Source organism: Ptiloglossa arizonensis, chromosome 3 (assembly GCF_051014685.1).
Source record: "Ptiloglossa arizonensis isolate GNS036 chromosome 3, iyPtiAriz1_principal, whole genome shotgun sequence".
Lineage (NCBI taxonomy): Eukaryota > Metazoa > Arthropoda > Insecta > Hymenoptera > Colletidae > Ptiloglossa > Ptiloglossa arizonensis.
The window spans coordinates 8,466,172-8,493,953 of NC_135050.1; the positions used below are offsets into that span (position 1 = coordinate 8,466,172).

General features: G+C 38.8%; 2 protein-coding genes across 7 annotated transcripts; one reads left to right on the forward strand and one right to left on the reverse strand.

Moving 5' to 3' along the window:
* On the forward strand, nt 1-1,721 carry LOC143144828 (uncharacterized). 2 transcript variants are annotated; one of them, XM_076307633.1, is made up of 3 exons: nt 1-267; nt 388-618; nt 690-1,721. In XM_076307633.1, the coding sequence occupies exons 2-3, from the start codon at nt 400-402 to the stop codon at nt 1,521-1,523; spliced, it is 1,053 nt and encodes a 350-aa protein (XP_076163748.1). In that variant the 5' UTR covers nt 1-267; nt 388-399; the 3' UTR covers nt 1,524-1,721. The 2 variants fall into 2 exon arrangements, with proteins under 2 accessions (XP_076163748.1, XP_076163749.1); XM_076307634.1 differs by having other exon boundaries at nt 1-263.
* On the reverse strand, nt 1,667-27,702 carry Pur-alpha (Purine-rich binding protein-alpha). 5 transcript variants are annotated; one of them, XM_076307631.1, is made up of 8 exons: nt 27,242-27,685; nt 25,288-25,338; nt 13,982-14,100; nt 13,771-13,873; nt 13,404-13,534; nt 12,934-13,161; nt 11,672-11,851; nt 1,671-3,044 (listed from the first exon to the last, which is right to left on the reverse strand). In XM_076307631.1, the coding sequence occupies exons 1-8, from the start codon at nt 27,276-27,278 to the stop codon at nt 2,727-2,729; spliced, it is 1,167 nt and encodes a 388-aa protein (XP_076163746.1). In that variant the 5' UTR covers nt 27,279-27,685; the 3' UTR covers nt 1,671-2,726. The 5 variants fall into 5 exon arrangements, with proteins under 5 accessions (XP_076163747.1, XP_076163744.1, XP_076163743.1 ...); XM_076307632.1 differs by lacking the exon at nt 25,288-25,338 and having other exon boundaries at nt 1,667-3,044; nt 27,242-27,702; XM_076307629.1 differs by lacking the exons at nt 25,288-25,338; nt 27,242-27,685 and adding an exon at nt 23,135-24,527 and having other exon boundaries at nt 1,667-3,044.
* Nucleotides 27,703-27,782: the final 80 nt, after the last annotated feature.

The following is a 27,782-nucleotide window of genomic DNA, read 5'->3' on the forward strand; positions in this document are numbered from 1 at the left end:
TTTTCAATAAAAATATTAATAATTTGTTGCTCAGTATTAATTTGGTAATAAAATTATTAAGAAAAGAAATTAACGAAACGGTGAATTTTTATGTTGGATCAATTTTACAACTGTGTTTATTCAAAAAAGTCCAAATACCTATTTTTTTCTTAATTAAATTAATTATTATGATGATTACTTTAGGATAATAAAATTAAATCATATACACAAACAGGAAGGTGTACAAGATAAATTTGAAATTAATTAAAAATATTCTAACCTTAGTAAGTGTAACTAAAAATTAAAAGAATTTATTTAAATTCTTTTGCCATACTAAATTCTTAGATTCTTTCTTATTACTATTTTATGACAACTATTTAATTAATTTCTGTTTTATTTAACTGGGAGCATTAATGAAGTATGGATGACAGGATTTTAAAAGCAATACTATGCAGTTGTGAAAGTGTTTCAAAAAATCTTGAAAAATCAGAAGAATATCAAAACTTAGTTAGAGAAGAAAAATTTTTGCCAACATCTAATAGTATATTTAATGCATTGTGTTTATCTTTGACAAACTTGTTGTCTTATAAGGTATCAAAGAAAGCTTATCAACGTTACACTGTGCGACTTCATGTGATTGTATGTACTTTTGTGGTTTGAAATTTATATGTATATTTATTGTATTGTTTTATTATTTAATTTTGTTTTAGGAAGTTGTACGAGATTGGTGTAGAATTACCAAGGCCTTTAAAAACTTACGAGTGTTTACAGATGAGAAGCAAACTTTACCATTCTTACAAAAATTATTGGAAAAATATTTAACAAATGATATTTTAGAAGCATGTGATTCAAATGATAACCTGTTATCACTAACTAGTGCTTTAATGTGCTTAGCATCCACAAATCCATATTATAAGTTTCACACAGAAAGATTACTTTTAAAACTTCTAAATATAGAATTTTGTGATGAAAGTGAACGATTATTATGCTATGCTCTGCAAAAGAATGCCAACTTAAATCTTGAGCTCTCAACAATAGAAAATATATATGACTCATTAAGATGCAAATTAATAGAACAACCACTATTAAATCATTTTGTGTCATTGGATACTGATTTAAATAAAGATGATAATGTAGATAACTTAAAGAATGTGAATTTGACAGAGCAACTATTTGAATTTGCCAGTAAGTCTCCATATATTTTTCTATTAATGTGTGCCTTTTTAAAAGAATTATTAGTACAATTAGATTATTGTCCTATGTGTATGAATTTTATTCAATCAACTCTAAATTGTGTTAAAAAATTTTGCAATGATGAAGGCAAAGATATTTTAGATCTTTATCCAATAAACTTGCAATCTGTTATAATTTTGTTACGAATAGAGCCAACGTATCATACTGCTAATTCTAGAAATGGTACGTTAGCTACATTAAAAAGCATATATTCAGAAGATAAAGATACTGCAACAATTTTGTTGTCACATTTCCCTCAGTGGCTGAAACTATTTGGAGAACTTCTACTTCCAAATTCAGATGTTCATTGAAAACATGAAAGTTTAAAAAATTATTTATACATAAGATATGAAAAATAATATATATTTCTTTTTTTAATACATATGATTTATTTTAAACGATGAGAAGTGTATTTGTCTATTTAAGGTATGACGTAATAAAAAATAACGTATTAAAATCAAAATTTAAAGTTATTGTATCAAAAGAAAGTATCTTTATTAAATTACTATTTGGCTTCATAATATAAATTTAATAATTCTGAACAGATTGTAATAACTAAATTAAGTCAGTACTCGCGTACAGCAGACGTTCTTATTTCGTGTTTCTCCCTACTTAATTGTTTCTAACTCAGTGCTACCAGATATTTCATCAAGAAACTTATCTCTATGTCTCATGCAAAACAAGAAACGTTGATCTAATATCGATCCATCTTTACTAGAACAAACGATAAAAAAAAAAAAACAAACAGAAACTCGCGTCAAGTTATTCAATGCTTCTTTTCTCGGTTTAACAAAATTTGTGTAGGGTTTCTTGGTTTTCAAATTATATAAAAATTAATACATTAGGTGAAAATCATTGCGTTTTCCAAATACATTAATTAGTACGAAAGTGCTTCAGTTTTTAACAGTCTTAAAATCATAAAGATAATTGAAATTTTCTGATTTTTCAATTTTATTCATAAAAATGATTGAATTATCAGATGTCAAGTTTATCGACAACTAAAGTTGCATTGCAAACGATTTAACTTAAAAAATTTCAAATTTAAATGAAAGGAGCGTCCGTATCATTAATATGGTGTTTAATATTTGAATCGTCTTTAGTAGGTTGTAACGCTCGAAACGATAATGCTTGAATTTATATAGATATATTTATCTCTAACCGACATTTGAACAAAACTTTGATTACAAAAGACTCATAATGTTAAACAATAAAAGTAAGAATCGAAATTCTTCGTGAGAAGGCTCCAAACCAGAATCCTTTGAATTCGTGTGCACGCATCACTCATCTAGGCAATTTGAAACCCGCTTTCGTTCGAAACTAATCTAAACGTTTCGATAATCAACAAGTAACTATACCCGAACAGGACTCGAATTACCTGCTTTGATAGAGAAACTAAACTATGCACGAAATATTCACTACACGAAGTACGGAATGTAAAAGAACAAATTGAACGATAGATCTCGTCTCCGTGTTGTAACCGGATGCGCATTCGAAGCTGAACTGCCGCCGCGAGTTTAAACTTGGACCGTTTCTAAGCGCGGCACTACTTGAATCTCCTGTGATGCTGTCGAACTGTTAGAAACATTTTCTTCGGACACCGTACTTTTGCTGGCGCTTGACATCGTTACAGCGGAGCCAGAAGACATCGAAATATCGTTGGAAGTTGGGACTTGAGAAGCAGGAGCGGATATGGACTTTTCAGGATTGATGGACGATGATGGTTCTGTCTGGCGCGGCAAGGATTTGCGTCTTTTCAGGGACTCGCGTTGCCGCTGATCGGCCTGCCGTTTTTCCGTTTTGTTCTTAACACCAGCCGGCGGCTTCTGCGTTACCTGTCGAAGCCAACATATCAGTGCAGGATCTTCTGTGGTTAAGTTGGTCAATATACCTTAAAGGATCATTTATAGAGAGAAAATGATGACAGAGTACCGGGAAGAATGTAAATTGGATTTAAATAGAATCTTTGCGACGAAAACTGTCGAACCGTTATAATAACGTCAAAAATAATGCTCGTAGAATGCGATCTTCCTTCCGGGAACTCTATTCGGTGTACAGGGTGAGTCATATAACCGAATCGGTGGTAGATTTTTTCAAATTTAAAGACGAATAACTAACGGTTGAAAAATGTACATATATCGGTAAATTGTTCAAACGCGGAAGATAAAAAATACCTCGAGCGATGTATTAATTTTTTGAGTACATTTTATCCTCAAAAAGCTGATTGGAAAAATACAGTTTGTCGAAAAGTAAAGTCGCAAAATGTTAAGTTTTACTGACAATACTTTATCATGTATTTCGTTTGGCTTCTCTTTGAAAACAAATTTTATAGACTGTCGTATGAATCGCCCTGTACACAAAAAAAGTGATCAAAGAATAAGCATTCATCGTGAAAGTTTAAGTAATATTACTCTTTTGATTTAATCATAATCTTCACCAAGTTCGGTTTCGAATCTTACTTTTCTTTTCCTTTAACAGAAGCGATTAAAATCGTTTTAAGTCCAACATTTAGTTCCTAGATGGTTATGCATGTAACATGCATACACCGTTAGTGATAAACCTTGAAGATTTAAAATGTCCTTTTCTAAAATAACTCGCGCTGACGTTTAGAGACGAGTTCTACGTATCGACAAGATCTCTAAATGATAATTCTTTTTTAGAATATCGAAGGCGAACGCCGAAAAAGCTACTACTCTCTTTTTGCACTTTTGGTGAAAAACGAAAAAGAATTATGGCTTGTATTCGGAATTCGTTGTCACGGCAAATACAAGCGTTCCTTTCTTTGAACGTTAAGCATTGCTTTCGGCGAATATGTTGCAAAACAATTACACCGTTTGGACAAATTGTTGACTTTCATAAACATCGTAACGTAATGAACTTTTTATCAGTAGTATTTTGTGAACAATTTTAGAATCGGATACATTCGTCAGAATAGATTTGGTACAAAATTTATTTAAATTTCAATTAACGCGATTTACACAAAGCAAACTGTTTGAAAAGTGAACGTTGTCGAATTGAAATCAACTGGTAGCTCGAAACCACCTCTCTAGTTGCGTTTTACCCTTTCGGTTTCAGAGATAGAAAGTACGTGATTATCTGCGTTTTGCGCAGACAAGAGATCGAGCAGTGGGGGTAGCTGAACCACTAGGTGGGGGCACCTGTTCAATGGCCTTGAGTAGTCAGTTGATTTCGCTTTAATTGCGCGGGAAATTTAAATTTCTAGAGCGAAAACTTTGAATCCATCGTAATAATCATCGAAAGAAGCGCTTGCAGCGAGAACGTGTACCAAACACGTGCTTATGTGTAGCATATTTGCAATTGACAGAAAGAGGAGGTGTGAGGGTGGGGGGTTTGGAGCACATGGACCGCCTACTTCTTTCGTCTAGTTGTGAGAATGTCCAGGTGAAAGTACAGACAGTAGAAATGTTATAAAATGAAATGCTCTGTTACCTTGTAAAACGTGTTACATTTAACATCGAGGCGATGAATCTTTTTTTTTTGTTTGTTTGTTTAAATGTTTTGTTTTCAAATGCGTGAGCCGTAGTAGTTACTATTTTTTTTTCCCCATTGTTTTTCGTTTTCATTTTTTTTCATCGAACACATAAGTCAAATAGACGGACACAGCTGTCGTGCTTAAAATGAATATCGGTTCCTCTTATCGTTATTTTTTGTATCTCTCTCTCTCACTCTGCCTATGTATGTATGTATTTTGTTTGTGTTTTTTTTTCTTTTTTGTAATTTTCTTGTTCCTCGACCATACAATTAATCCAACAAATACGCGTGTACACGACCACACGCACGGCATGCGTGTATATGTGTACCAGCTGTTCGTTCCGTTTTTATTTTAATCGCTTTTAGTAACACTACTATTTTTTCCATCATTTTTGCTTGCAACACGGGCGAAAGGTCGTTGCCAGTCGTGATCTACGTGGTCGATCAGCGATCACAAGTGTAGCGATCGCAAGCAAGCTAGCGGGTTACCGTGCACCACGTGGTCCGATCTTTCGCCCCCCGCCCCGCCCCGCCCCCCCCCATCCCACCCCGCCCCCAAGATTTGCTCCCTCTTCGTCTCGTTTTTTTCTGTTAATAGTTAATATATTAAAATATTACAAACTATGGCGAGAAAACGTTGATCCGAAGAAATAATTAGTATGAACCGTATCCGACAGATCATCCTCGTGCTCGCAACATTTTGAAAACTGACTTGATTAGTTTATATAACAATAGTATTATGCTGTTATCGATCCTCGAAATAAATAACGTTTACGAGCTGCGAACTGTTAAACGTTCCAGGTATCGCGTCTCTGTAACGTTTTGCCGATACCGGAAACGATGCACCTTGAGGCCAAGGGGATGACTCGTCTGACAAAGTCAGTTTGTTTGTTTTGTTTTTTTTTCTTTAAAAAATTCCGACTACGTTCCTGTAATGGATTTTGAGAATTTGTACTGTACCGAGCAGAAAGCTATAGATTGGAGCTGTACATCACCAGTGTATGGAAAGAGGGACCAATAATTTTACAAATAAGCTAGATGTTACTTTCTTGGTGAACATCATTGCGCAGAACTTAAACTTGTTCGGTTGTCTATCGACTAATTGCATTCTTTAATTAAACGAATGCAGAGTGCTAAGTGCTGCCGATACTGTGCTTACTATTATTCCTTAGAACTATTTACAAAGTTCGTTAACTGAAGCTTATTAAAACCATTAAAATATGACTGATGAAAAGGCACGACTGCTGCACTTGCGAACTTATTCAACTGCGCTCAATGAGAAATGCTTTGCACACTACACCAAAATATTAATCCTCTATGGATGAAGGCCATCGTATTGCAGGCAGTGATATCATTACATGTTTAAATGTTAGTTAATAATCCTTTTTAAATTAAATTGAAAGACACATCTTCTACAAGTATGCTAATGATTCGTTAACCCCTCGCACTTGAACTTTTCTGCATTAGTTGACCAGCAACGTCAGAAAAGCATCGAAATTGAAGATGATGGAGTATCGATAAGAAAAGAACAATTCTAAAGTTATTGTATACTTTCTTTTTTTCATTTTCCTTTTTTAAACATTGCTGTGTCGTTACTAGAAGAATGCAATTATCCTCGTACGGATTGGTCGAATTACTCAAGGAATGTGTCACAGTGGGGTATGCTTGAAGTACGAAGGGTTAAAGTAACATTCGTAGCTTTACATGTGAATCGCTATGAAATGTATCCTTTCAATGCGATATTCTGCTTCGAAGACATATTTACCCTCGGAGGGTCTAGCCGTACAATTGCACTCTACATTCTGATGGTTGCGTACAATTTGTTCATAGTGCAAAGCAACGATACTCAAAAACATCAATACCGCTAGATATATATATATATTTAGGAATTAATGTCTGGTAAGAATTGATTTCTAACGCCTTCGGCGGTGCATCATTCCCGCGATCGGTTCCTCGTGTTTATTACTTACTTCCCTTAATGAAAAGATAGCTCGCTCTTTCGATTATCTCTATACACTCACATGAACACATACACGCACGCATGCACACACGCGAGAGCGCGCTAAGAAGAAGAAGAAAAGAAAACGCCACGCTCAAAGGTGATTCCCTTATGTTTCTTTTTTCTTTTTCTTTTGGAAAGAAATTGTGTGTACGGGGGAGAGGGAGGTGAGGGGCGATTCGTGAAACCGCGAACCTAATCTAACGTCGTCGATCAAAGTTTCGGGTTGGCGCCGTTTGGTCGTCCGATCGAATCTTGTTCTCTCATTCTTGTTTCTTTTTCTTGCCGTTTTCTCATGCACAGCGTTTTTCGCTTATGCGCGTACGTTCTGTATACCGACTCTACGCCAGACCTGAGTGGGCCGATTGAAATGTGATAAAAGTGAAGAATTGGTGAAGATGCCAAGTGTGAAACGATCAAAATGAGGGAGATTGAGATTGAGATTGAGATTGTGTTGAATGTTTCAGGAAGTAGTGACAAGACTAGAAAGATACTGATCGCTGTTAAATAGACGGATCAGACTGACGACAATCGATGTGTGAGTTCGAAAAAAAAAAAAAAGAAAAAACAAACAAAACAAAAATCAGCCCGCTCGAGGCTGGTGATCCTGTGATCGGTGGATCAGGACACACCTGCTAGTGCTCTGGTAATAAATGGTACTAATAGTAATAATAGTAATAATAAGGAGAATAATCGTAATAATAAGTATAATGACAATATAATCGTAATAATAATAATGATAATAAGAATAATCGCAGCGAGCGCAGGGTTTTCATACCGTGGCGTTTAATCTTCTGTCGCAAGCTGCGAAAAAACAGCTTAACGCGAGTTAAAAGTTTGGCGCGATAGGTTTATAATTAATCTAACGTTCCGCCTTAGATGAGAGCTACACTAACAAGAAGTGTAGAATTAATGAAAGGTAACATGCACACTTTCTCCGGTTGGAGACCGATTATTGTATAATTAGTAACAGGACATCATTGGTTCTACGCGCACAGCTTGCGAAACGCGGCCATGGTATGGAAACCCTACGTGATAATAGCAGTGATAATGATAACAGTAGTGGACAAGCCCCACCAAATATAAATGTAGGCGTGGTCTTCGGCTACCCTTTTGACATCAACATCTAGAAAAAGGTTCACCGATTTGCCAACCATACAACGTTTGTAAAACAGCAAACGAAACACCAAGCTATTCTCTAACAATCACCTTCTCCACTATATGAAAAAAAGAACATTCGATAGACAACTAATGGTCATATAAACTGTGTTAATCCATGTGTGGCGATAGTAAATTTTTTTTTGTTTTACTTCAATAGTACTTCTCTCACTAGACACGATTCAACATATAGAAAGTTTATCGTTATTATTTAATAATAATTATTATTTATCATTTATAATTATTATCTTAAAGCTGTCTAAGGACTCGCTGCGTGGCAGGAGCGTCGTGTTTCATCTTTCTTTCATCTTTTTTTTACTTTTATATTACTTTGCTTACTTTTACGTGTCAGACGATCTTTCTTTCTTGCTTATAATCTGTCTCTCTGTGTTTCTTTGTTTTTTATTTTTCTGTTTTTTTTTTGTTTGTTTAGTTAGGTACGTTGTAGTCGTCCTCACTTTAATAACGTGTTTTCTTTTTGTGTACATGCCTATACACGTAATCGCGAACATAGTTAGACAATGTGTCTAGGTCACCGTAGGTGTATGTGTGTGTATTTATATCTTAAAATATCTACTACTTGTTGATGCTTTGTAATTTGTAATTTGTATAGATCACAATGTCATACCATCTGCGCCAGTGAACGATTTTTTCTATGCCTTTTCTTTGCCGTTTCCATCAGAACGCTCGGTTTGGACAATATGCTTGTGCATAGATCGCGGGTTTACACCGACCCCCTTGAACTCAACAAAGTTTGACAAGTTGTGTAAAACAAGTAAAATGGTCAAAAACACGAACGTGCAAACAATCGATTCGAGGTTCACTGCTTCGCGTTAGCTATTTCTCTCTACGTTCGGGTGTTTTGTCGGACTTGATAGTTCGGTGCGTTAAAAAAAAAAAATAGAGAATGATAACAATAATAATAATAATAATATTAATGATGATGATAATAATAATAATAAAAAAATAGTAATAATACCAATATTAATATTAATAATAATAGAACGAAAAAAAAAGATCATCACATAAAGTTCAAACTATTCTTAAATTGAAGAGGATCGGGGATCTTCGTCTCGATAGTTCACCCACTCGTGCGTATTCGAATTTGTTATTGTGATTTATATTTCATTATATCATCAAAACCTACGTGCTAAGTAAATTCAGACCAGCCGAAATTGTCGATTTAGAAGGAAATGCAATCAAAGAAATATCTTATCGAAATAGATAATAGGTTCATTGCTAAAAAATAAATAAAATTTTACTCATCTCTTCAAACGTGAGACGCGCCGATAACGCACAAACCGGACGCATCCTTTAATTAAATAGCACTTTATGCGTTTAATGCATCTATGCCGTTCACTGCTCGATTTATTCCGCACCAGTGCGAAATATTCACGATTAATTAGTTCGGTTTATCGTTTCAATTAGAAGAAACGCAAGAGAACGGATAGATATCTTTTTTTTCTTTTATCATTGTTGATATTAGCACAGCGTTGCAGAATCAAAGCGTATTAAGATTTTCCTTTTCCACTGAGAAATAACTTGACTGCGTTAATTCTCCTCCGACTCGGTCGTTCGTTTTGAAATATTATTTGCCTTTTCTTTTCCCATTCGTTTTGTCTCATAATCTTTCTTCCTGCGTCCAGGAACTTGGACCTAAGCGACTGCAGGCCCGCAACACCTTCAATTCGATTGATCACGCGTTGCCAGGTGATACAGTTGCCTGGGTCCATGGACATTGGCATTTCGTTACAATTATACAGTTATATAGATTCTATATAAATACCTAATATGCATTCGTATAATACATACCTAATATGCAATTGTGTTAGAACTCGGCCGTCACTCAAACGTAACGTAATTACGTACGCGTGCACACCGTCTCTTGTACCGTTCATCTTTTATGATGGAATATTTCGTGTTTTCTTTTTTCTCTCTTTCTCTCTCTCTCTCTCTCGCTCTCTTTCTCTCTCTTCCTCTGTGTGTGCGTGTGTGTGTATGTGTGTGCGGGGTGTGTGTATGCCTGGGCCCGTGTAAGTGTAAGTGTGTGAGAGTGTGTGCGTGCGTGAGTGCGAATATATACATATATAAATATATATATTTACGAACACACACACATACACATATATATGACTTGTGTATTGCACTCTGTACTGGCGTCTCTATATCCGGACACCATGTGTTATGCGCACTTTCCGTACGAATCGATGAAACAAAACATAACATAATTAACTTTGTATAATATACATATTATAGGGATTCGTATTCGCCTAGCATCATTTTTTTTCACCTATGTTATATATTATTTCATAATTACTTTAATAGAGACGTCGTTCAGTTTGTAAACGAGTGTGCGAGGCGTCGCGGTCTAAATTGTGATTCAACGTTTTTGCGCGGCGAGCGAGTAAACACTTTGCTTTTCCTGTGCGACTTGACTTTCAACGATGAATAACGCGCACGCTTGCTTGAAAGAAATGAGAATACGATGGATTTCAGGGTCAGGGTTTGCAAAGGGTAGTTCAATTGCATTGAGAAAAAAATGATAAACTCGACGAAACTTTTGCGTCAAGACTTTAAATATTCCCAAGCTGCCACGCGCGCTAACACATTCTCGGTTAAGTCGCTACAATGTGATACCGCTTTCCACGCTTAACGGGCCTTCGTCTAACGCGACTACCCACACCACGCTCTCCTTTCTCCTTGCGATATAATCGTTAATATAACAATTCATTTATTCATAAATTCTGAACGATCAAATTCAATTGTAACGTGACCTCCACTACAGTCCATTTCCCACTAAGAATTCGTTCGTTTCTTTTTCAATATTTTTTGTTGTTGTCTCGCTGAACAAACGTAATGAGCGAACATGTTATGAATTGGCTCGCGTATATCGATCGGGTTTAATGAGTTTTTTTCTTTTTTTTTTCTCCGCAAGCAAAAACAAGCGTAGAACGTAAAGGAATCGAATCAATGCGTGGTACAGGAAGTATATAGCTAGGAAATGAACAGTAGTACTAATAACGTTAATCGATGGCAACTCGTATCCACCTAAGGACGACCATCGCGCGATATTCTTATATCCTCGATCCCCGTCGTTGCGTTATTTTTCTATCTCTGTGTAATCGCACGAGCGGCAGACTCGCTTCTTTCGTACATTCACACACTCACACACGCGCGAGTACACACACACATACACACACGCGAGCGCGAGCGCACATGCGCACGCACATCATCATCTATCCTCCTTCCACATTCTTCATCGTAATTCCTCGACGTGTGCCGATATATAGATTAGTTGATACGTTAGTCAGATCGCACACCTCCTTAGCGGAACTATGCGATCGCGAATCTATATTCAACAATCAGCTAACGGTTGTGATTCTCTGCGATAATATATAACCATTCCAGGCGAGTTTTGGTGTTTTTAGTGGACGACGAGTGACGGTGATAGTGACGGTGGCGATAACGATGACGGTGATGGTGACGGTAACAATGACGATGACGATGACGATGACGATGTCGAAGTCGATGTCGAAGTCGATGTCGAAGTCGATGTCGAAGTCGATGTCGAAGTCGATGTCGATGTCGATGTCGATGTCGAAGTCGATGTCGATGTCGATGTCGATGTCGATGAAAATGGCGATGACGATGGCATAGACTCTGACAAGTTCCTTTAGTTCGCTTAATGACTTGAAAACGAGTTACGGGTATAATTCCAATATTCGAGTTAAGTTAAAGCCTTTTTCACTTCATTAAGGGAGAGTCTAAATTTGGATTGGGGTTAGGCTGTTGTGAGGTCGATGGTGATGGTACCTGTGTCACCACCGAGCCCCTCCCCTCGGGCAAGACATTTCCTGCACCGCCGCTGTTCATACCAACGTTGGTTCCGGCACCCCTTTCCCTCATTCTTTCACAGTAATCTGCAAATATATCACGGAAACGTGCCCAGGATTTTTCTGGGACAGTGATTGCTGTTCGAAAGTTTGACTTCACCTGAAAAGTACAATTTCCATGTCTATCAGCTTCGTCGCAATTAACTGATTAGATACAATTGTATGTTACGTCTACAGTGGCATGCAAAACGTGTTAACTGGACAGTTAGCTTGTTACGATTTGAATATGTAAAAAAAAAAAAAAAATGGTCAAAAAATAGTCATTTTATTTTTACGAAATATTTCTCATTCCACGGTAGAGTTATAAAAATAATTGTCCAGAAACTTTTACACAGCACTGTATATAGGGTGCATAGTAAATCTACTTCACAAGTGGATTCTAGATGTTAAAACAGTGTAACATTTTTGTTTCTAAGTTATAATCGTGTTTGTGATTTCAGTCATTCTCTGGAATCAATTATTTTGAACACGTAAGTTTACAGAATCTAGAAATAATTGAGCATAAATTAAAATCTATAATTTATTTTGAATAGGTTCAATTTTGTTCCATTGAAATATCTTCAATATGTAATATTTAGTGAATTTTTCAATCAAAATTTACATTTTTTACATAAACAGTTTTGACCATTTTCACGAGCACAACCTAAAAATAGCTTGGAAGTAAAAGGGTTAATATGTAAGCAGTATTGCAAGAATATATAATGATCAAAAATTACTATATACAACGATAAAAAAAAGTTTATATAGACTCATGCCTGTTGTAACAAAATTTTCAACACATCGTTTTTCCGAAACATTAGCAGGAATTAGGTATTAACGAGTAGTAATTATTACTAATAACTCTTAACAGGTTCTTTTACCTTGTCTACAAGTTTAACCGTAGCATTTTGTTATAATTATTTCAAAATCATTTTCAACGATCATTAAACGAAGATTCTAATTATTTTAAACGGTATATTAAGTTTATCTTCTCAGCAAACGTTATTTCATAGTGTAATATAAACTGTTTCAGGATTGTATATAACCGACTATTTAAAAACTAGACGAATACTCATGCAACGTAAAAACTGCTGTAACTCGAAAGCAGACGCAAATAGGGCATTGTTCTGAATCCACCCCTGAAGTGATGCTCACGCGTTACGATACACCCAAGTGTATATCTTTAGTCTGCACTGTATATACCTCGGAAATTCTCATGTAGATACCACGGTTATTCTGGCCGATATCAAAATAGAAATTCTTGCTATCCACGCGCATGTACCGTCCCTCTGGCAAGTCACCCTTGAAGCCGCCATCGTCCGTACCGTATTCTTCAAGGAGATCCGTTAGCGCGTCACGGAATTCGATCATACCCTGTGCCGGTATCGCGATCTGCGTCCTGGGTCCTCCTCGTGTGATCGTCTGTGACACCTGCGCAACAAACGATGCCCATTTACCAAATGTTTCACGTACGAGTTCCTTGAAACGTGTGAGTGTACATGATGGTAAACGTCCACCGTTGAAAGTGAACCCTCCTCCCTAAATTGAGAACAGCTATCCTACGTGCTTTTACCCTGTGAAAAGGTTGCACCTCAAGACGGTGTCCACAATTGATTGATTGTGACCCTCCTTATCACCTATAGTACAAAGTAAATGCATTGGCTGGTACATACAGGGTGACTCACCCGCAGGAAACGGCCGCGCGTATTTTCCTTGAGGTCCAAGTAATACCGCCTGTTATCCTTCGTCATCACTTCTGACTTTAATTTCCCGTCGTCCGGTACATTTTCCGAGCTTGGTGGACCTACAAGTTTCGAAATACAAAAAAGAAGAGGGTCTTAATGTTTGGTATCCGTATCGAAACTCTGGACGTCGTTAAAGCGTTACACGTTCTTGCGAATCTTTTTTGCTTCGAAATTACGAGATCAATTGACGACCTTGAGACCTATTTAGCATCCGATTAGGTCGTTAATCGAATCTTTCCAATCTTCCGATTCTAACGGAATTTATACGCAATAGCAACTGAAGATTCCGGTTTACCTAAGGATGCATAAAAGTCGCTAAACGTCGAAAGGTAGTTCCGAAACTCGGACGCCGTGCTGAGCGCCAGGTAGATTTGGCTTCTCCTTCCGTCCGCGCCAATCTGTAAAACAAAGAATCTCCTTTCTACTCTGTTCGCTCTACTTGAAACGAATTCTCGCACGCTCTTTCGAACACGCGTCTCGAATTCCTTAAGAATATTATAAAATACCTCGGCTACTTTGATAAACCTCCCACGTCTGTTCTGCTTTACATCGAGATAGAATCTTTTACTCTGAATTTGAAGCATCTTCGTCGCCAACTCCTGTTCACCCTGTTGACTCTGCTGACCTGAAAGTTACACGGATGGGGTTAGTCTAAATTGTTCGATTCGAAACAACGTAGAATCTATTCGATCGAACGTAAGTGAAACGTTGCGTCTGTACAGGTACAGACGATATTAACAAAGATTAAGCAAATTACTTTGTTCCGGTAAAGAATAATTCCCTCGAGTAATGAAACAATAATTGCTCGTAAAACGACGCGCGCCTCGGTCCAACTTTACGAGCGGTAATACGCTTCGCAGACTTTAGATACCAAGTCATCGAGATCAATCGCAGTTCCGAATTCTTCCCCCCCGCAAAAAAAAAAAAATTCTACGACCTATTTATCACGTCGCTATAGTAATCGCCAGGCTGTCGAAGGGGGGAACGACGATGGGAGAAGGCCGGGATAGGGTGAGGAGCTGCTCTGGAAAGAGGTCGTCCAGTGTTTATTGGGTCAGCCCGCGCTCGACTCTCGAGCACCGCTCTTTCCCGTATTTCCTCGAGCAGCGCGTTTCTGGGTCAAAGCAGCGAAATTCGAAGATTACGCTCCGGACAAGGTGAACGCTGACCGACCACCGCGGCACAACGAGCTTCTTCGCGCAGGAGAACAACACATATCCTTCGAAATATCACCAGCGTAGTTCGACAAAACGGTGGAACGATGTTGCTAGTCCTCGCCGATCAATAACAGCTGCAGAGAGGTCAATGACCTCTTTGGTACCCCACTACCGACAGATACACCTCTACCTAGTTTTTCGCACTGTCCGCGTCATCTTGTCCTTCCTGGCGCGAACATCTTTGTCCTTTGTTTCGGACGAATTCGATCGAATCGCGTACTACCAATAGGGACTGTTAGAAGATATCGAGGAACTGGTATCGTAGCCGCGCAAGATGTTGGCCGGGGTCCTGTGAGTTGAAACGGTGCAGGGGAGAGGGGGATCGTCAACTCGCATCCCTCTGAGCAGACACGTTGCAACTATTTGCTAAATTGGACGAGCGTACGAGTCCATCGCTCGACGAGGAACGCGAACGAAACAAAACCCGACGAAACGAGGCGCGTGGAAAATATATACGAGATGCGTTCGCGAACTCGTTCCATCTCACTTTATCGCGTTCTTCGACACGTGCTGGACTTCCACACTTGCCCAATTTAACCAATAGCGACGATGTGTCCACGTAAGGGATAGGTAGACGATTCACCCCTTCATCTGTGTCGTTTTAGCTTGAACTCTTTGAGGAACGGTCGCTAAACGTGCGAAACGACACGAAATAATTGAAATTAAAATATAAATTAATTAGATATTTTATTAAGAATATTAACAGTTTCGTAAAGAAACTTGTACGGAGTTGTTTTAATTTTTTAGGGGGAATTAAAATATAGGGACATCCATTGTGCTCCAAAGAGTTTAAAGATTCCAGCCAACTTCTCACATGGTATGATTTGACTCAACGACGACGTGGAATGAACATTTGATGCAAGCTTTGGGTTTCCAAGTTTTCGAAATATCGGAAAGAAACCAATAGGCTCGAGTGAAGTCCGAGACGACTGTTGGAATTAGGAGCAATGAGTTTCACGATTAATAAAGTAACCAATAGCATAATATTAATAGAATATTAGTAAACGAGGGACTAGATGAAAATTAAATTTCGTTGTGAAATTATCGTTACAGTCGGGCATCGATGTTTGGAGGATTCGCGATTTAAGGAATCAACGATTGCTTTTAATTTAAAGTTACGAAACTTAATTTTGAAGCTTTGGAAGTAATGTTGGATATAGTTTTATAAATTTTAGACCTAACTTAAATATTAAGAAAATTCCGAATATCTTGTGTCTCCGAAGTTAAATAAATTTTTAACGCAGCCTAGAACCCAGAGAAATTCTAAAAAGAGCGATTTTAGATTATCCAGAAAACATTTTTAAAACATTGAAATTAAATGTTTTTTATTTTAACATTTAGTTCCAATCAGCCAACGAGGAACACTTAACCTAACAATTAAATTTTGTGTACAAATATAGTTTTAGTACCGGTAGGAGACTCTTTAAATGGAAATTAAACTTCGTTGCGCAGAAAACTATTTTACGTATTGGTGGCTAGGGATTTCACATTTCAACAATAACAAATAGCAAGACTCAATGAAGGGTAAAACGAGTACTTTTAATTGTAACAAAATTTCTGTTGCTTCTTTACTTTCACTGAAAACAATTGTCGAGACATCGTAACTGTGTTTTTATCTACAGCACTCAATTTTAATCAGCTAAGAAATATTTAACCCAATAATTAAATTTTGAATAGAAGACATTGCAGTTCGGTATGGAGAAAATGCAAATTACATGAAAATTAAATTTCGCGAGAAAGTTAACTTGGATACCCTCGTTTTAAGAATATCAAATAGTAAGACTCGACTAAAGAATAAATTAACTACTTTCAATTACAATGAAACTTATCTGTTAGCTCAAACACCTTCCATTTACCGATTCAATTTTATTTCTGTTATTACATTATTGTTGGTAGAACAAATTTGAACACTTGACCTACAAATAAAATTTTGAATACAAAATACACCTATCAGTACTGAACAGTTTTGCACTTAGAATTCAATCCTCAGGTTATGCATCTCTCTTCAGCTGTTGAGATTGTATATTACAGATATTATGAAGAGTTAAGCTTGAAATTTACCACTTGTCAATTTTTACCGCTATTATCACATTCCTTTTACTGGAAACCGAATGCTTTTTACCTGTTACATTCGGTCTCGATCGGAGACGCTTGACCGAAAAATTAAATTTCGATTAGAAAATCCACCACGTTTCGATGCATATTAAATATCTAGTATCGACGATCGCGTTCTGAACCTCAAAGAAACCCTGAACGGACCCTACGACCACCGTTAACTGACCATTGAACGTGATGTCCCGTGTTCGAAACAGTTTAATGAATTTTTGTCGAAAAAGGGCGCGATATGGGTCCCGTATGATCGACTTCCTGCGCGTAACCGTGTGACAAACGATCGATCTAACTGTAAGGGGTTTCTCTCGTTACGTACTGGACTGTTGCAGACTGCCAGGAATTGGGACAGGGCTGAGGTCACCCTGGAAGATCCTGCTCTTGAACATTCTGTCTATGCTATGAAAGTTCATGCACCTGTACATTCTTCGCGTTCGCCGCAGCTCTATCCTTCCCTTCCTGGCCCTCTATACTTTACTCTCCGTCACACCTAATCGATTACTATTTTCAATTCTTGACGAGAAACTGGACGTCTTCCCTCTCGTATCTGAGCCCCGTTGCGCGCGACCTCGTTAATCCGTTGCATCCTCCGTCCCTATCGAGCCTCGGTGCTAGAAACGGGGACAGGGTCGAGAACACTCCGTGACGGAAACCTCCGCTTCGCATTCCCGTCGATACGTCGTCGCGCACTCCTCTTCGACCTCTTCCTTCTCATAACAGTCTCTCGAATCTCTCGGCACCGGTGCGAAAAATATCAGATTCGATGCTAGACCGTACCGTCCATGAACCTTTCATGATCGACTAGGCTAGGTGTTCCTCTCGGACCGTTCCTCCTCGCCCGAGCTGTTTCCCCCGTTCCTCGAGCCTGGACCGCGTTCCAGCCAACTCCCCGAACATCCGACCATTATACCAACGATACACCCTGGACGTCGTCCTCGTCACCGTCGAGCTGCGTCTCCGCGCAACCTGTCTCACCTTCCTTCGTCATCTCTTTCGTTCTCTCTCTCTTTTTCTCTCTCGCACTCGCTCGCTCGCTTTCTCTCTCTCTCCTGGATCTTCTAGGTCACCATCGGGAAACGAAGCTTCTAGACGTTCCCGGTAACGGTCATCGGCCAAAGATTCAGTTCCTCGATCAGCATCGTTGTTTCCTGGCTCAGCGATAATACTCCCGTGTCACTGTGTTAGTACGAACTAGAGGCTCGGCGACGAATCAATCCTCCGTGAACTCGAATTCCACGGTGGAGGAAATCTTGGAAGTTCGCGGGTGGTTCCACGGGCTCGTATCCCTAGGATGTTTCACACGATCAATCGGGCGATTCCCTCTGGAAACGGACTCATCGGATCTAACGATCCTGGTCCTTGGTCACCGAATTCTTGCCTCTCCGTTCGAGGATACGAACCACGTCTGGCGACATTCCTTGGTTCCGCACCGGTGCTTCCCTCACCGAAGCATCCTGTGACAGTTTCACGCGCAAAATAGACCACCCCCGTTCGGTCAAGTCCCTTTCACGTGCTTTCTTCTTACATAACCGGGATATCTTTCCATTCTTCTTGCCCGGTTAGGGTCTAGGCGAGGCTGTACACCACCATGTGGTCCGTTTTCCGGGTCGTCCTCGCGGTACTGTACCGTGGACACATCCCGTGTTCGCGGATTTACGAGATGGACTCGACGTGGACGTCGTCGGCGAGCCACGAAGGGGGCGGGTGCATTGATCTCTGCGCCTGGAGCGCGACTCGTGGCGCTGTACCGACCTGCCTCAATACGAACTGCATATTTCCGTTCTCCCTTCCAGTCGGCCCCTCAGCCAGGCCGCCGTTTCCATGAACGGTTGCCCGACGACGGCCGCTCTGCTTTCGACGCCTCTGCACGGCGACGCGTCAACCTTACCGCTTCTTCTTCTCCTACGCTGTAACCACGGCGACGCAGAACCGCGACCGATCCGCGAGCTTCTTACGCCGGGATTGCACCGATCTCGTTTTCCGCCACGAAATTTCCTGTCCCGAGCTCACGGATCGAACGCAACAAGTTCTACGAGCGTACGCTCGGGGACTCGACGGAGGATCGAAACGTTTTGGGTCTTGGTGGTTTCGGTTCGGTGCTCCACGCTGATCCGATACGTATCATCTTGTGTTCGGACATTTTGAAAGTGTTCCGCGCGCTCGTTGTAATTTCTACAAATTCGGTACTCGGTCCGGAAATTCGGAGAATTTTCAGAGACAGCGATTTGAAATTGATTCGAAGCGTGTGGTTGAACATGTTCGAGACGCTGAGATTTTTCAAATCCCGACACCTAACGCGAATCGGAGGAGTTCTAAAAACAAACGATTCTCGATAAATGTTAAGTATCCGGTAAGGTTGAATGCTTCGAGCGTCGATATTTAAACATTTCGAAACCTGATGTAGATCTCGGGACATTTTCAAGAGAGAGAACTTTGACGACGAACACTAGCGCGGTGTTAAAAATTCCTAAAGTTCACCAATATATGTAGTCGAACTTGTTGCTTCCTATGATTGGGGAAGACGCTAACCCAGACGTTGTAATTTAGACAAGTCGTGTACAATCGATCGATTTCGATGAATTTGAAAAATCCTGATAAGTGTTCCTTTCGAGAAAAGTCTCGACAAGTCCGAGTACCTGAAAGTTCACCTTAAATTCCATCAAGTTCATTCGAGCCTGTATTTCAAAGGACAGATTAGACTCCCAAAAATCCCTAAAAATATTAAGGGTCTTAAATATTAAGATTCAAATTGATCCGAGATTTTGTGAGACGTTCAAAACGATTTAAAGGGTCTTGAGCATTTCGCTAGCTGTATCTTTTGATCTGGCTTCCTTCCTGCCCCTCGATCCCTTCGCGCAACGCATCATTAATGGTTGAAGATAGATGTCCGTGCGCTATGAATGCATCGCGCGCATGCATGATTCATGATGGACACGAGCTCATTGAATTTTTGTACCGTTAGCGGTTTTCTAGCAAGGTTCTCCTATTTGAACCTTTGGATATATATCTCCTGTGCAATGCTCACAATCGACTCGTCACGATACACGAGGTGTTCGGTTCTTGAACTAAAAGAAGGTCGTGCACACTTTATGCCTACCATTATCGAGATAAGTGTCGCTGAGTCTTGATGTTAAATGTGACGGTACATACCACGGTATACATCAAGTGGTCGCTCAAGGTCACCCGCCGTAGCTGTGAATCATGCCAGACACAATTTTTATTTTTGCATCTTGCTTCTGTATTTGAAGAGAGTGCACGTGAATGCAAGTTTCGGCGAAGGGACGCTACGTGGAACGATGGTGATAGCCAAATGATACGATGGAGGAATCACGATGACCTTGAGCAGCCAATTTATATGTTTCAGACTACGACTAACGACTAGCTTGTTTCTACTTTACTCTGCACAGTGTTTCAAAATTATTGAAAGAAAAACACGCTGTTTTCCTATTCTATGAAGAAACAGAGTTAACTCGTTTATTGCTCCGAACTCTAGACTTTTTTTTGTAACTTTTCTGCACAGATAAATATACATCTCAATAACAATTGATGGAGTTACTTAAAAAGAATACCTCTCAATGGAATCAATTTAATTTTCTACTAGTTTGTTATTTAATGTAGGTATCCACGGTTAACTATGTCGTAAAATTTCCATAAGTTTGATCATTTTCGATGTCACTGTTGATCTTAAACATTGTTGTAAATTATTTAACAAATTTGAAAATATCTAACGAGCCACATGGATTTTGTAATAATTATTACGTCTCCATTTTTTCTACTAACTGGTCCAATGAAATATTAAGAGATATACTATTATTTCGAATGCTAACAGAGCTTTCACTCATCGGCTATAATTTAGATCAATTATTTTGATTAATTTATATTTTCTGTGAATCACTATTACTTTAAATGCAACACGTGGACATCATGCGGAACCGTAGCATTGTGTTTCCGCGACCTAATTAATTTAGAAAAATGTAAATTGAAGAAGAGACTCTTCAATTCCACTCTTGGTGCGTATATAAAACATCGTCGTTTGAATACTAATGAGAAGCTGGTTCATAAACTAGTAGAGTACATAAAAAATTAAGTAATTCGACTCAAGAATTAAATGTGAAATTTATATGGTCGTGCAAAACTGAAGGTTTCCGGTACAATTTTAAAAATAGGTCAAAATTACAGATCTGTAATATTCAATTATAAGAAAGTTAAATTATAAACTAAATTCTTCATAGTTCTATTCAATTCTATTTCAGTTTCAAATTGAAGAATATATTTGTCCATTTATTAGAAACCTCCAATAAAGATCGCGGGTCATTGGTAACTAGCGCGGAATTTAACATGTTAATAGTACAAAAAATGAAACTTAGTAAAGATTGTCTTCAAGGTCACGACCGTTAAAATAATAAAAGTTATTTTTATTCAGAATTTTTGTTTATGGGTTAAGAGAATTGTGTTACAGCTCAAATAAATTACATACATATAAAAAAAAAAAACAAATCATATAACACAGCAGAGTCTTTTCTTCAATTTATTCATAATCAAATAAAAATAATGTAAGAAGTATTTTTAAAATAACGAGAGAAACATAAATTTAAAGAATCATTACAAATGACAATAAAATAAACATTACGTTTAAGCTATAAATGTTCGCGTTATATTATACATTTCTAGATAACCGAATCGTCATAAATATTTGCGATAGAATGCTTATCAACTTCGAAACGGAAACATGATTAATCATTAGTTTCGTTAGGGACGAGGAATGTCATGTTCAAACAAATTTTTTCTTTCGTGCTGACTCGTGTGCAATTAGAGCTGATATTTCGTTATCACTGGCATTGGATATTTAAGTAGAAGATACTGTCTAAAATTACAAAAAAAAAAAAGAAAAAAAAAAGAAAGAAAAAAATAATATTACATATTATTGCGATATTAAATAATATTACATTATCAAAATAATCAACCGCTCAATAGGTTTGTATGATTTTTAATGGGAACCACAAATTTGCAACTTGTAACATCATCTATCGCCCCATATTAAATTTTCTATAAAAACGCACAATTAAAATCCGCCTTAAATCCTTGTTTAAAGATTTTGTCCGCTTTAGAACTCCCAGTTTTTAAAACTGCGAGCTTATCGCTTTGCGCAAGTATACCAACCGTTCAAAGTCTAATGACTTCCGTCTAAAAGATCGTAATATTATTAAATAGAATCAAAGAGCAAGCTCACTGATGTAGCACGCATTAATTACGAGACAAATTTAATGCACTTTAGCTCGAGGAAAATGTGATATTATTTCGGATTCTATTCTTATTTTAACGATTATTTATGCTCAAAACGGAAAATGCACGTATTTGCACGAAATTTAATGGCTCAAAACTTTTGTCATTAGAACATTCATTAGAACAAGTGACGAAAGAGCCAATGGATTTCTACTAATTCCGTGTTCGTATCTTTCTCACGGTCGGTAAATTATCTCCGTGGGAGACGTGGAGGCCGATAAAGAACGACATCGAGATTCGTGAAATTGCACGCACGTCGTTTCCCCGTTAGTTAAAATTAATATTCAACTTTGTTTTTAATCTTGGAATTTCAGGAATTCACAAATCGTTGTGCGATTAGAGTGTATTCTTTTATCACATTTAAATTCGCTAACTTTAATTGCAAGTTATTAATATTTACTATCGTTACTGAATCATCGAATAAATATTTCAATGGCGTATTCATGCACCGCATCATTCGTACTCGAATTCCTAGAACCCTTTTTTTCCGGCTTCGCCAAAATACCAACGTTTAAGAAATCTAGACGTTGGCTTATTTCAGACCTTGCGTCACGTGACCTAACCTAGACCGACCACGCAAAATTCCTAGGGATGTTTAAGATTGGTCTTTATGAAGAGAAGGGAATTAAAACTTATAATATTTATCGTATTCAGAATCCACTCTCACTTCAAATTTTAACCACAGTCTAAACACGAATTTAATGATGCAACACTGATCGAAATATTAACAGTGAATTGTTGATCAACTGTTTCGTAAAATTTTCACGAAATATCAATTTTAAAATTCTTTATGAGTATATTATTGAACTGAGATTTATGGTGTAATTGTGAAACTACTTCTGCATATTTGAGTTAAGGTCTATTTTAGAGAAATTCGAAATCTAATGAAATCGGTGCTTTTTTAGTTAAAATTTTTAATTATTGCAATTCATCATTGCAAAGCCTTGAATAGATAAAATTGGCGACAGTGGATTATCAATATCGTTTCGTATTTCTCTCAAATGACATATTACTAATCTCGAATTACCACGATTATTGAATAACAGCTACCTTCAGGACACCAGTACTGTATTTTGCCCATAGTGTCACCCCAGCCATTTACTGCATTTTGTTGAGTATCACTTTGCGATATTTCCACAATTTCACCCATTGTATCACTTGTTAAATAAAAAAAAAAAATAAAAATAAAATAAAAACAAAATTCACTATATTATCGTTGTTCACTTTAACAGAAATTTTATCCACGACGTACGAATTATTTATAAATTTTCTATCCCTGCTTGAAACTGAAAAAACATCACTTAAAGCGTTTCTCATGAAACCTTTACTAAACTTAGCGAGTTCAATGTACTTGTGAGGGCAAGGGCATTAGTAAAGATGAAACTATAAGAAAAATTGCACATATGTCACTTTTTCGATATGAAAAAAAACACAACATTTTTCTGCACACCACGTATTCGATTTAGAACAATTCCACTCTCGGCGATAAAATAAGACACTCCCGTAACTGTTCCACCAGAAAATTAGTCACAGATCTCACGCTCGTTGCTGTGAACACGATTGATCGCAAGAGCGACTCGTGAGTCGGCCGACCGATCGTAGACACGAGCTATCTTCACAGTGCAACGGACTTCAAGCCGGCTTTACTGCTGATAGATTCAAGCAGAATTTCTAAGCGACGAACGGAATACTGCAATGCAATTCACTTGAAACTTTCACACAGCTCGGGAACAAGAGGAGAAAAAGGTGTAGAGAGAAATCGTCGTAATGATGTGTCACAACGAGAACTGGGTGAAAAAACCGTCAGTGCAACAGCACAGTCATCTCGCAATGACACATCGCGTTTCATCGACTGGTTGCACATGTTGTATTTTCCATTTGACAGTGTACAGCACGACGCGTGACCATACGAAGCATATTGTCGGACGAAAGACTGGATGCAGGAACGATACCGAGCGACGACGACGCGACGTGTCGTCGATCGCGAAATCCTACACGAATGACGTGCCGGTCATTCATGGAGCCCGCCGTCATGCCGATGGAATGCGTACATCATGGTGGTGAAATCGTTCCAACCAACCAGCGCTCGTCTAGCACCGGCTTCTGCGTCCGCGAACCACGCGCGCCACGTGACTTCACAGCTCAACCACGTGACAGCATTGCGCCTCCCACTACACGACCAAGCTTCACGACATGATCGCATGACGTCACAACCAGCTGACTGCGCTAGTACGGTTCCCTACTCCTTTTCCTCGTCCTGTCGCTACTGCTGCTACTTGTACTCCTTCTCCCATCTTCCATTTTTCGATGAATCCGTTTCTAACGCACCGAAATTGATGTGACGCGACTTGCAGGCTATACGAACCGAGAATAGGCTTGAGATGTAGCTTTTACGTTGGAAGCGTGTTTTACTGCAGTCGAGAGAAGTGTACTGGGAAGACGATTTCGAGACTAGATTCTGAAATGGGATCTATAATTTGGCGCATAGATAATACAGATTGAAATTGTATTTTGTGTAATTATTATAGTATCCTTCTGTTGTAAGTCTTCCATGTTAGTATTTGTTTACAGAAATCAGCTTTATCGAAATTTTTGAAAATTCGTTTACCTCTTTAATTACGTTATTATAACTTTAATGTCGCAAGTCTATTTATATAATTAACGTCTTCACTTTGACTTTGGAAGGACGTCGGGAAATCCTCGAAATTCTTTGACACAAATCAACAAAAACTGATTTCCTTAATACGAATGTCCATATAACAGTCCATTCATTCTTGTATCATCTGCTTTAAAACCGATCGTAAAAAAATTAAAATAAAACATGCTGATATTTCATTGTATAGATTAATGTTTATCTTTGCATTTAAATCTATATTAAGATTTATGACCCTGGTCCTTTCATATCGTTCGATAAAACCGGGGTCAATATTATTAAGTAAAATACTGATCAAACAGATTACATAATTTTGTAGAATATTGTTCAAAATTACGGGAATACAAACTAAATATAAATTATGAACGTTGTCAATATGATTTCACATATATAGTAGAAAATAACTACAACATAAATATAAAGTTGTCACCGAAGAAAAATTTTTACAATATCTAGCGGTGACAGTAAGTGTTCTTATTCTCTTTTAGTGTATCCTCAAATTAACAAAATTTTAAATATATGAACATTTTTGTTTTGCTTATTTACTCACTAGGGTCGAAGTCAGTCCCTCCAGCATCCATCCCGCCTGGATTGCCATATACTAAGGAATGAAATCACTATTAGAAGTGGTCACGAACAAAACGAATATTAGAGTGATCCTACATTCTAATATCATTAAATATTTCCCATTTTATAAATCGAAAAAAGTGCACCAGATAGCGTGTACATCGTAATAACCTAACCACTAAGTCTCATTCCAAAATACCAACAACTCATTTAAATCGAAATGAGATGTTCATCTTAAATTACATGAATATAGCTTATGAAAACAAAGTATTACAGCGCCAAAAACGCAACACACTGACTCGATCAAATTTTATGCCACATTAATAAAACAAATGGAATAATGAGAGAGATTGGTGTCGTGGCCACGACATTTTGAAATCGTACAGCTGACTGGAAAGTGAAAAACAACTACGAAGATTTGTTGCGAACGGAGTTAAATTCGAGAAGTCGCGGTCTATTAATAATTTACAATGTAAACCATAAATAAATGAGTCGATATCAAACAACAGCAAATATCAATAGTGGAGATGATATCCTTAGAAGTGGCATTGATAATTTTGAAAACAACAAATTTTTTTATCGACATTTGATAAAATACATGAGACATACTTTTTTATTGTTAACTTTGTGTTGGTGTATCACTCGTTATCCGTAGAAAGTATTATATAATCTTTCAGGTTGTCAATTACATTACATTGATTGAATTTATTTCATTGTATATAACTTACAAACAAGATTTTAACAAGTACTTGCGAACATTTAATGTACAGAGCGTTAATATGTTTTTCTAAATAATGATCAATTCCTTGTCCCGATGAATATTAGTATTCTGTAAACGGCGTTTGCTCAGGCAACCTTTCCAGTTTTAATTTCTACTAGATACCGCCGAAAGATTATCACGACACGGATCGATTGAACGTTTTTAAATGATAAATTGAATTACTCCCATCGCTAGCAAATACATGTCGTGACCGTTTCGTTTCGAGGCCAAGATCCACTAGTTTCTGGGGGTGGGGGGTGTCTATGGCACGTGTGAAATTTACGCGAATCGTGGCCAGACGGTTCCTTCGTTTTGCGTGTGCGCGTTTGTCAACGTGTTGGTACAACTTCCGTGGCTGTGCCGTCGCGTGCATGTGTGCCAGATATGTGGATCGGCAAGTTACATCACGCGTGTTCATTCGGGACTATTCCGGTTGTCTCGACGAGCGCGGTCAGGGTGCCTGTCACACGGAACTGACAACAGAAAACAGTTCTCAGAGGCCGCAACTTTCAAAAGGAACACCCGGGAGAACCGGCATCACGGTGCACAGCGTATCGGGAAGTTGCAAATACGATTCGGAGTAGAGAAACGAATGAAACAAAAATGGAGAAAAAGAGGGAGAAAAATTTAAAAGCACGAAATAGAAAAACATGAGAGTGTATGGAAGCGTGAGAGACAAAACAAGCGATAAAGAGAGAGAAAATATGAGTACGAAGCGCAAGGTAAAGAGGGAGCCAGAGGGAAAGAAAGAGACAGAGAGTGTGTGAAAGAGACGAGGTGAGAGTGAGAGAGTACGACGAAGGAGGGAAGAGGATGGGTTTTGTCTCTCGACCGATACGCGACCGGCCATCTTGGATCTTGGGTATCGTTGAAAAATAGCGATTCTTTTCGGCGGTTGACAGAACGCCACGAGGGCTGAAAGGAACGATCGGGCGTGTGCGAGTCCGCGGTGCTCACGGACCGTGCGCGGAGTAACGGCGCGGGTCAACCGCGACGGAGGTCGTTGCGTTTGTTCATGGAATCGACGGTCCTGGTAACCGGAGTCGCAGCACACGGTGCCACAGCCACGGAAAGATGTCGGGTCGCGCACGCTTGCAACACGTATCAGAGATCGTATACGATACAGAACACGTTGAGCAATCGTGCATGCAGGATCGTACGATCTCTTGATCCTTACTTTGCGGTTGATCGTCCAGGCTTTCCGGGTCAGACATTGCTCTTAACGCGGTCTTTTTCTTCAGTTCCACGCGTCGTCCCTCGACGTCTCGGCAACAGGCCCCGACGACCAAAATCCCCGGCACTGTCCGTGGCACGACCCCAATATATCACCACTAACCAGCCAGCTCACCAACCCAGCACACCACTTGCGAATTTTTCACTTCTTCACACACCACGGTCCGACCGCCGACCGACCGTCCGTCCACGGCACCAGTCGTCACCACCACCACCACACGCTCGCTCGCTCGCTCTACACCGTTCCACGCTCGCTGGTCCGACTCGCGCTCGCCCTCGCTCGCTCGCTCGCTCGCTTCTTCGTCTTTCAGTCGCGCTCCACCACCGATTCCTGTCGCGGTGCGAGAGAGTGAGATACCGCTATACTTACTCTATATGAACGCACACACTCCTGACCTTTCGTCGTGAGACCTGCGCGTGTCCATCTATATAAGACTGCTTCATAGCCACGGCACGATCAGCTATGTTTATCTCTCTCGTCCTAA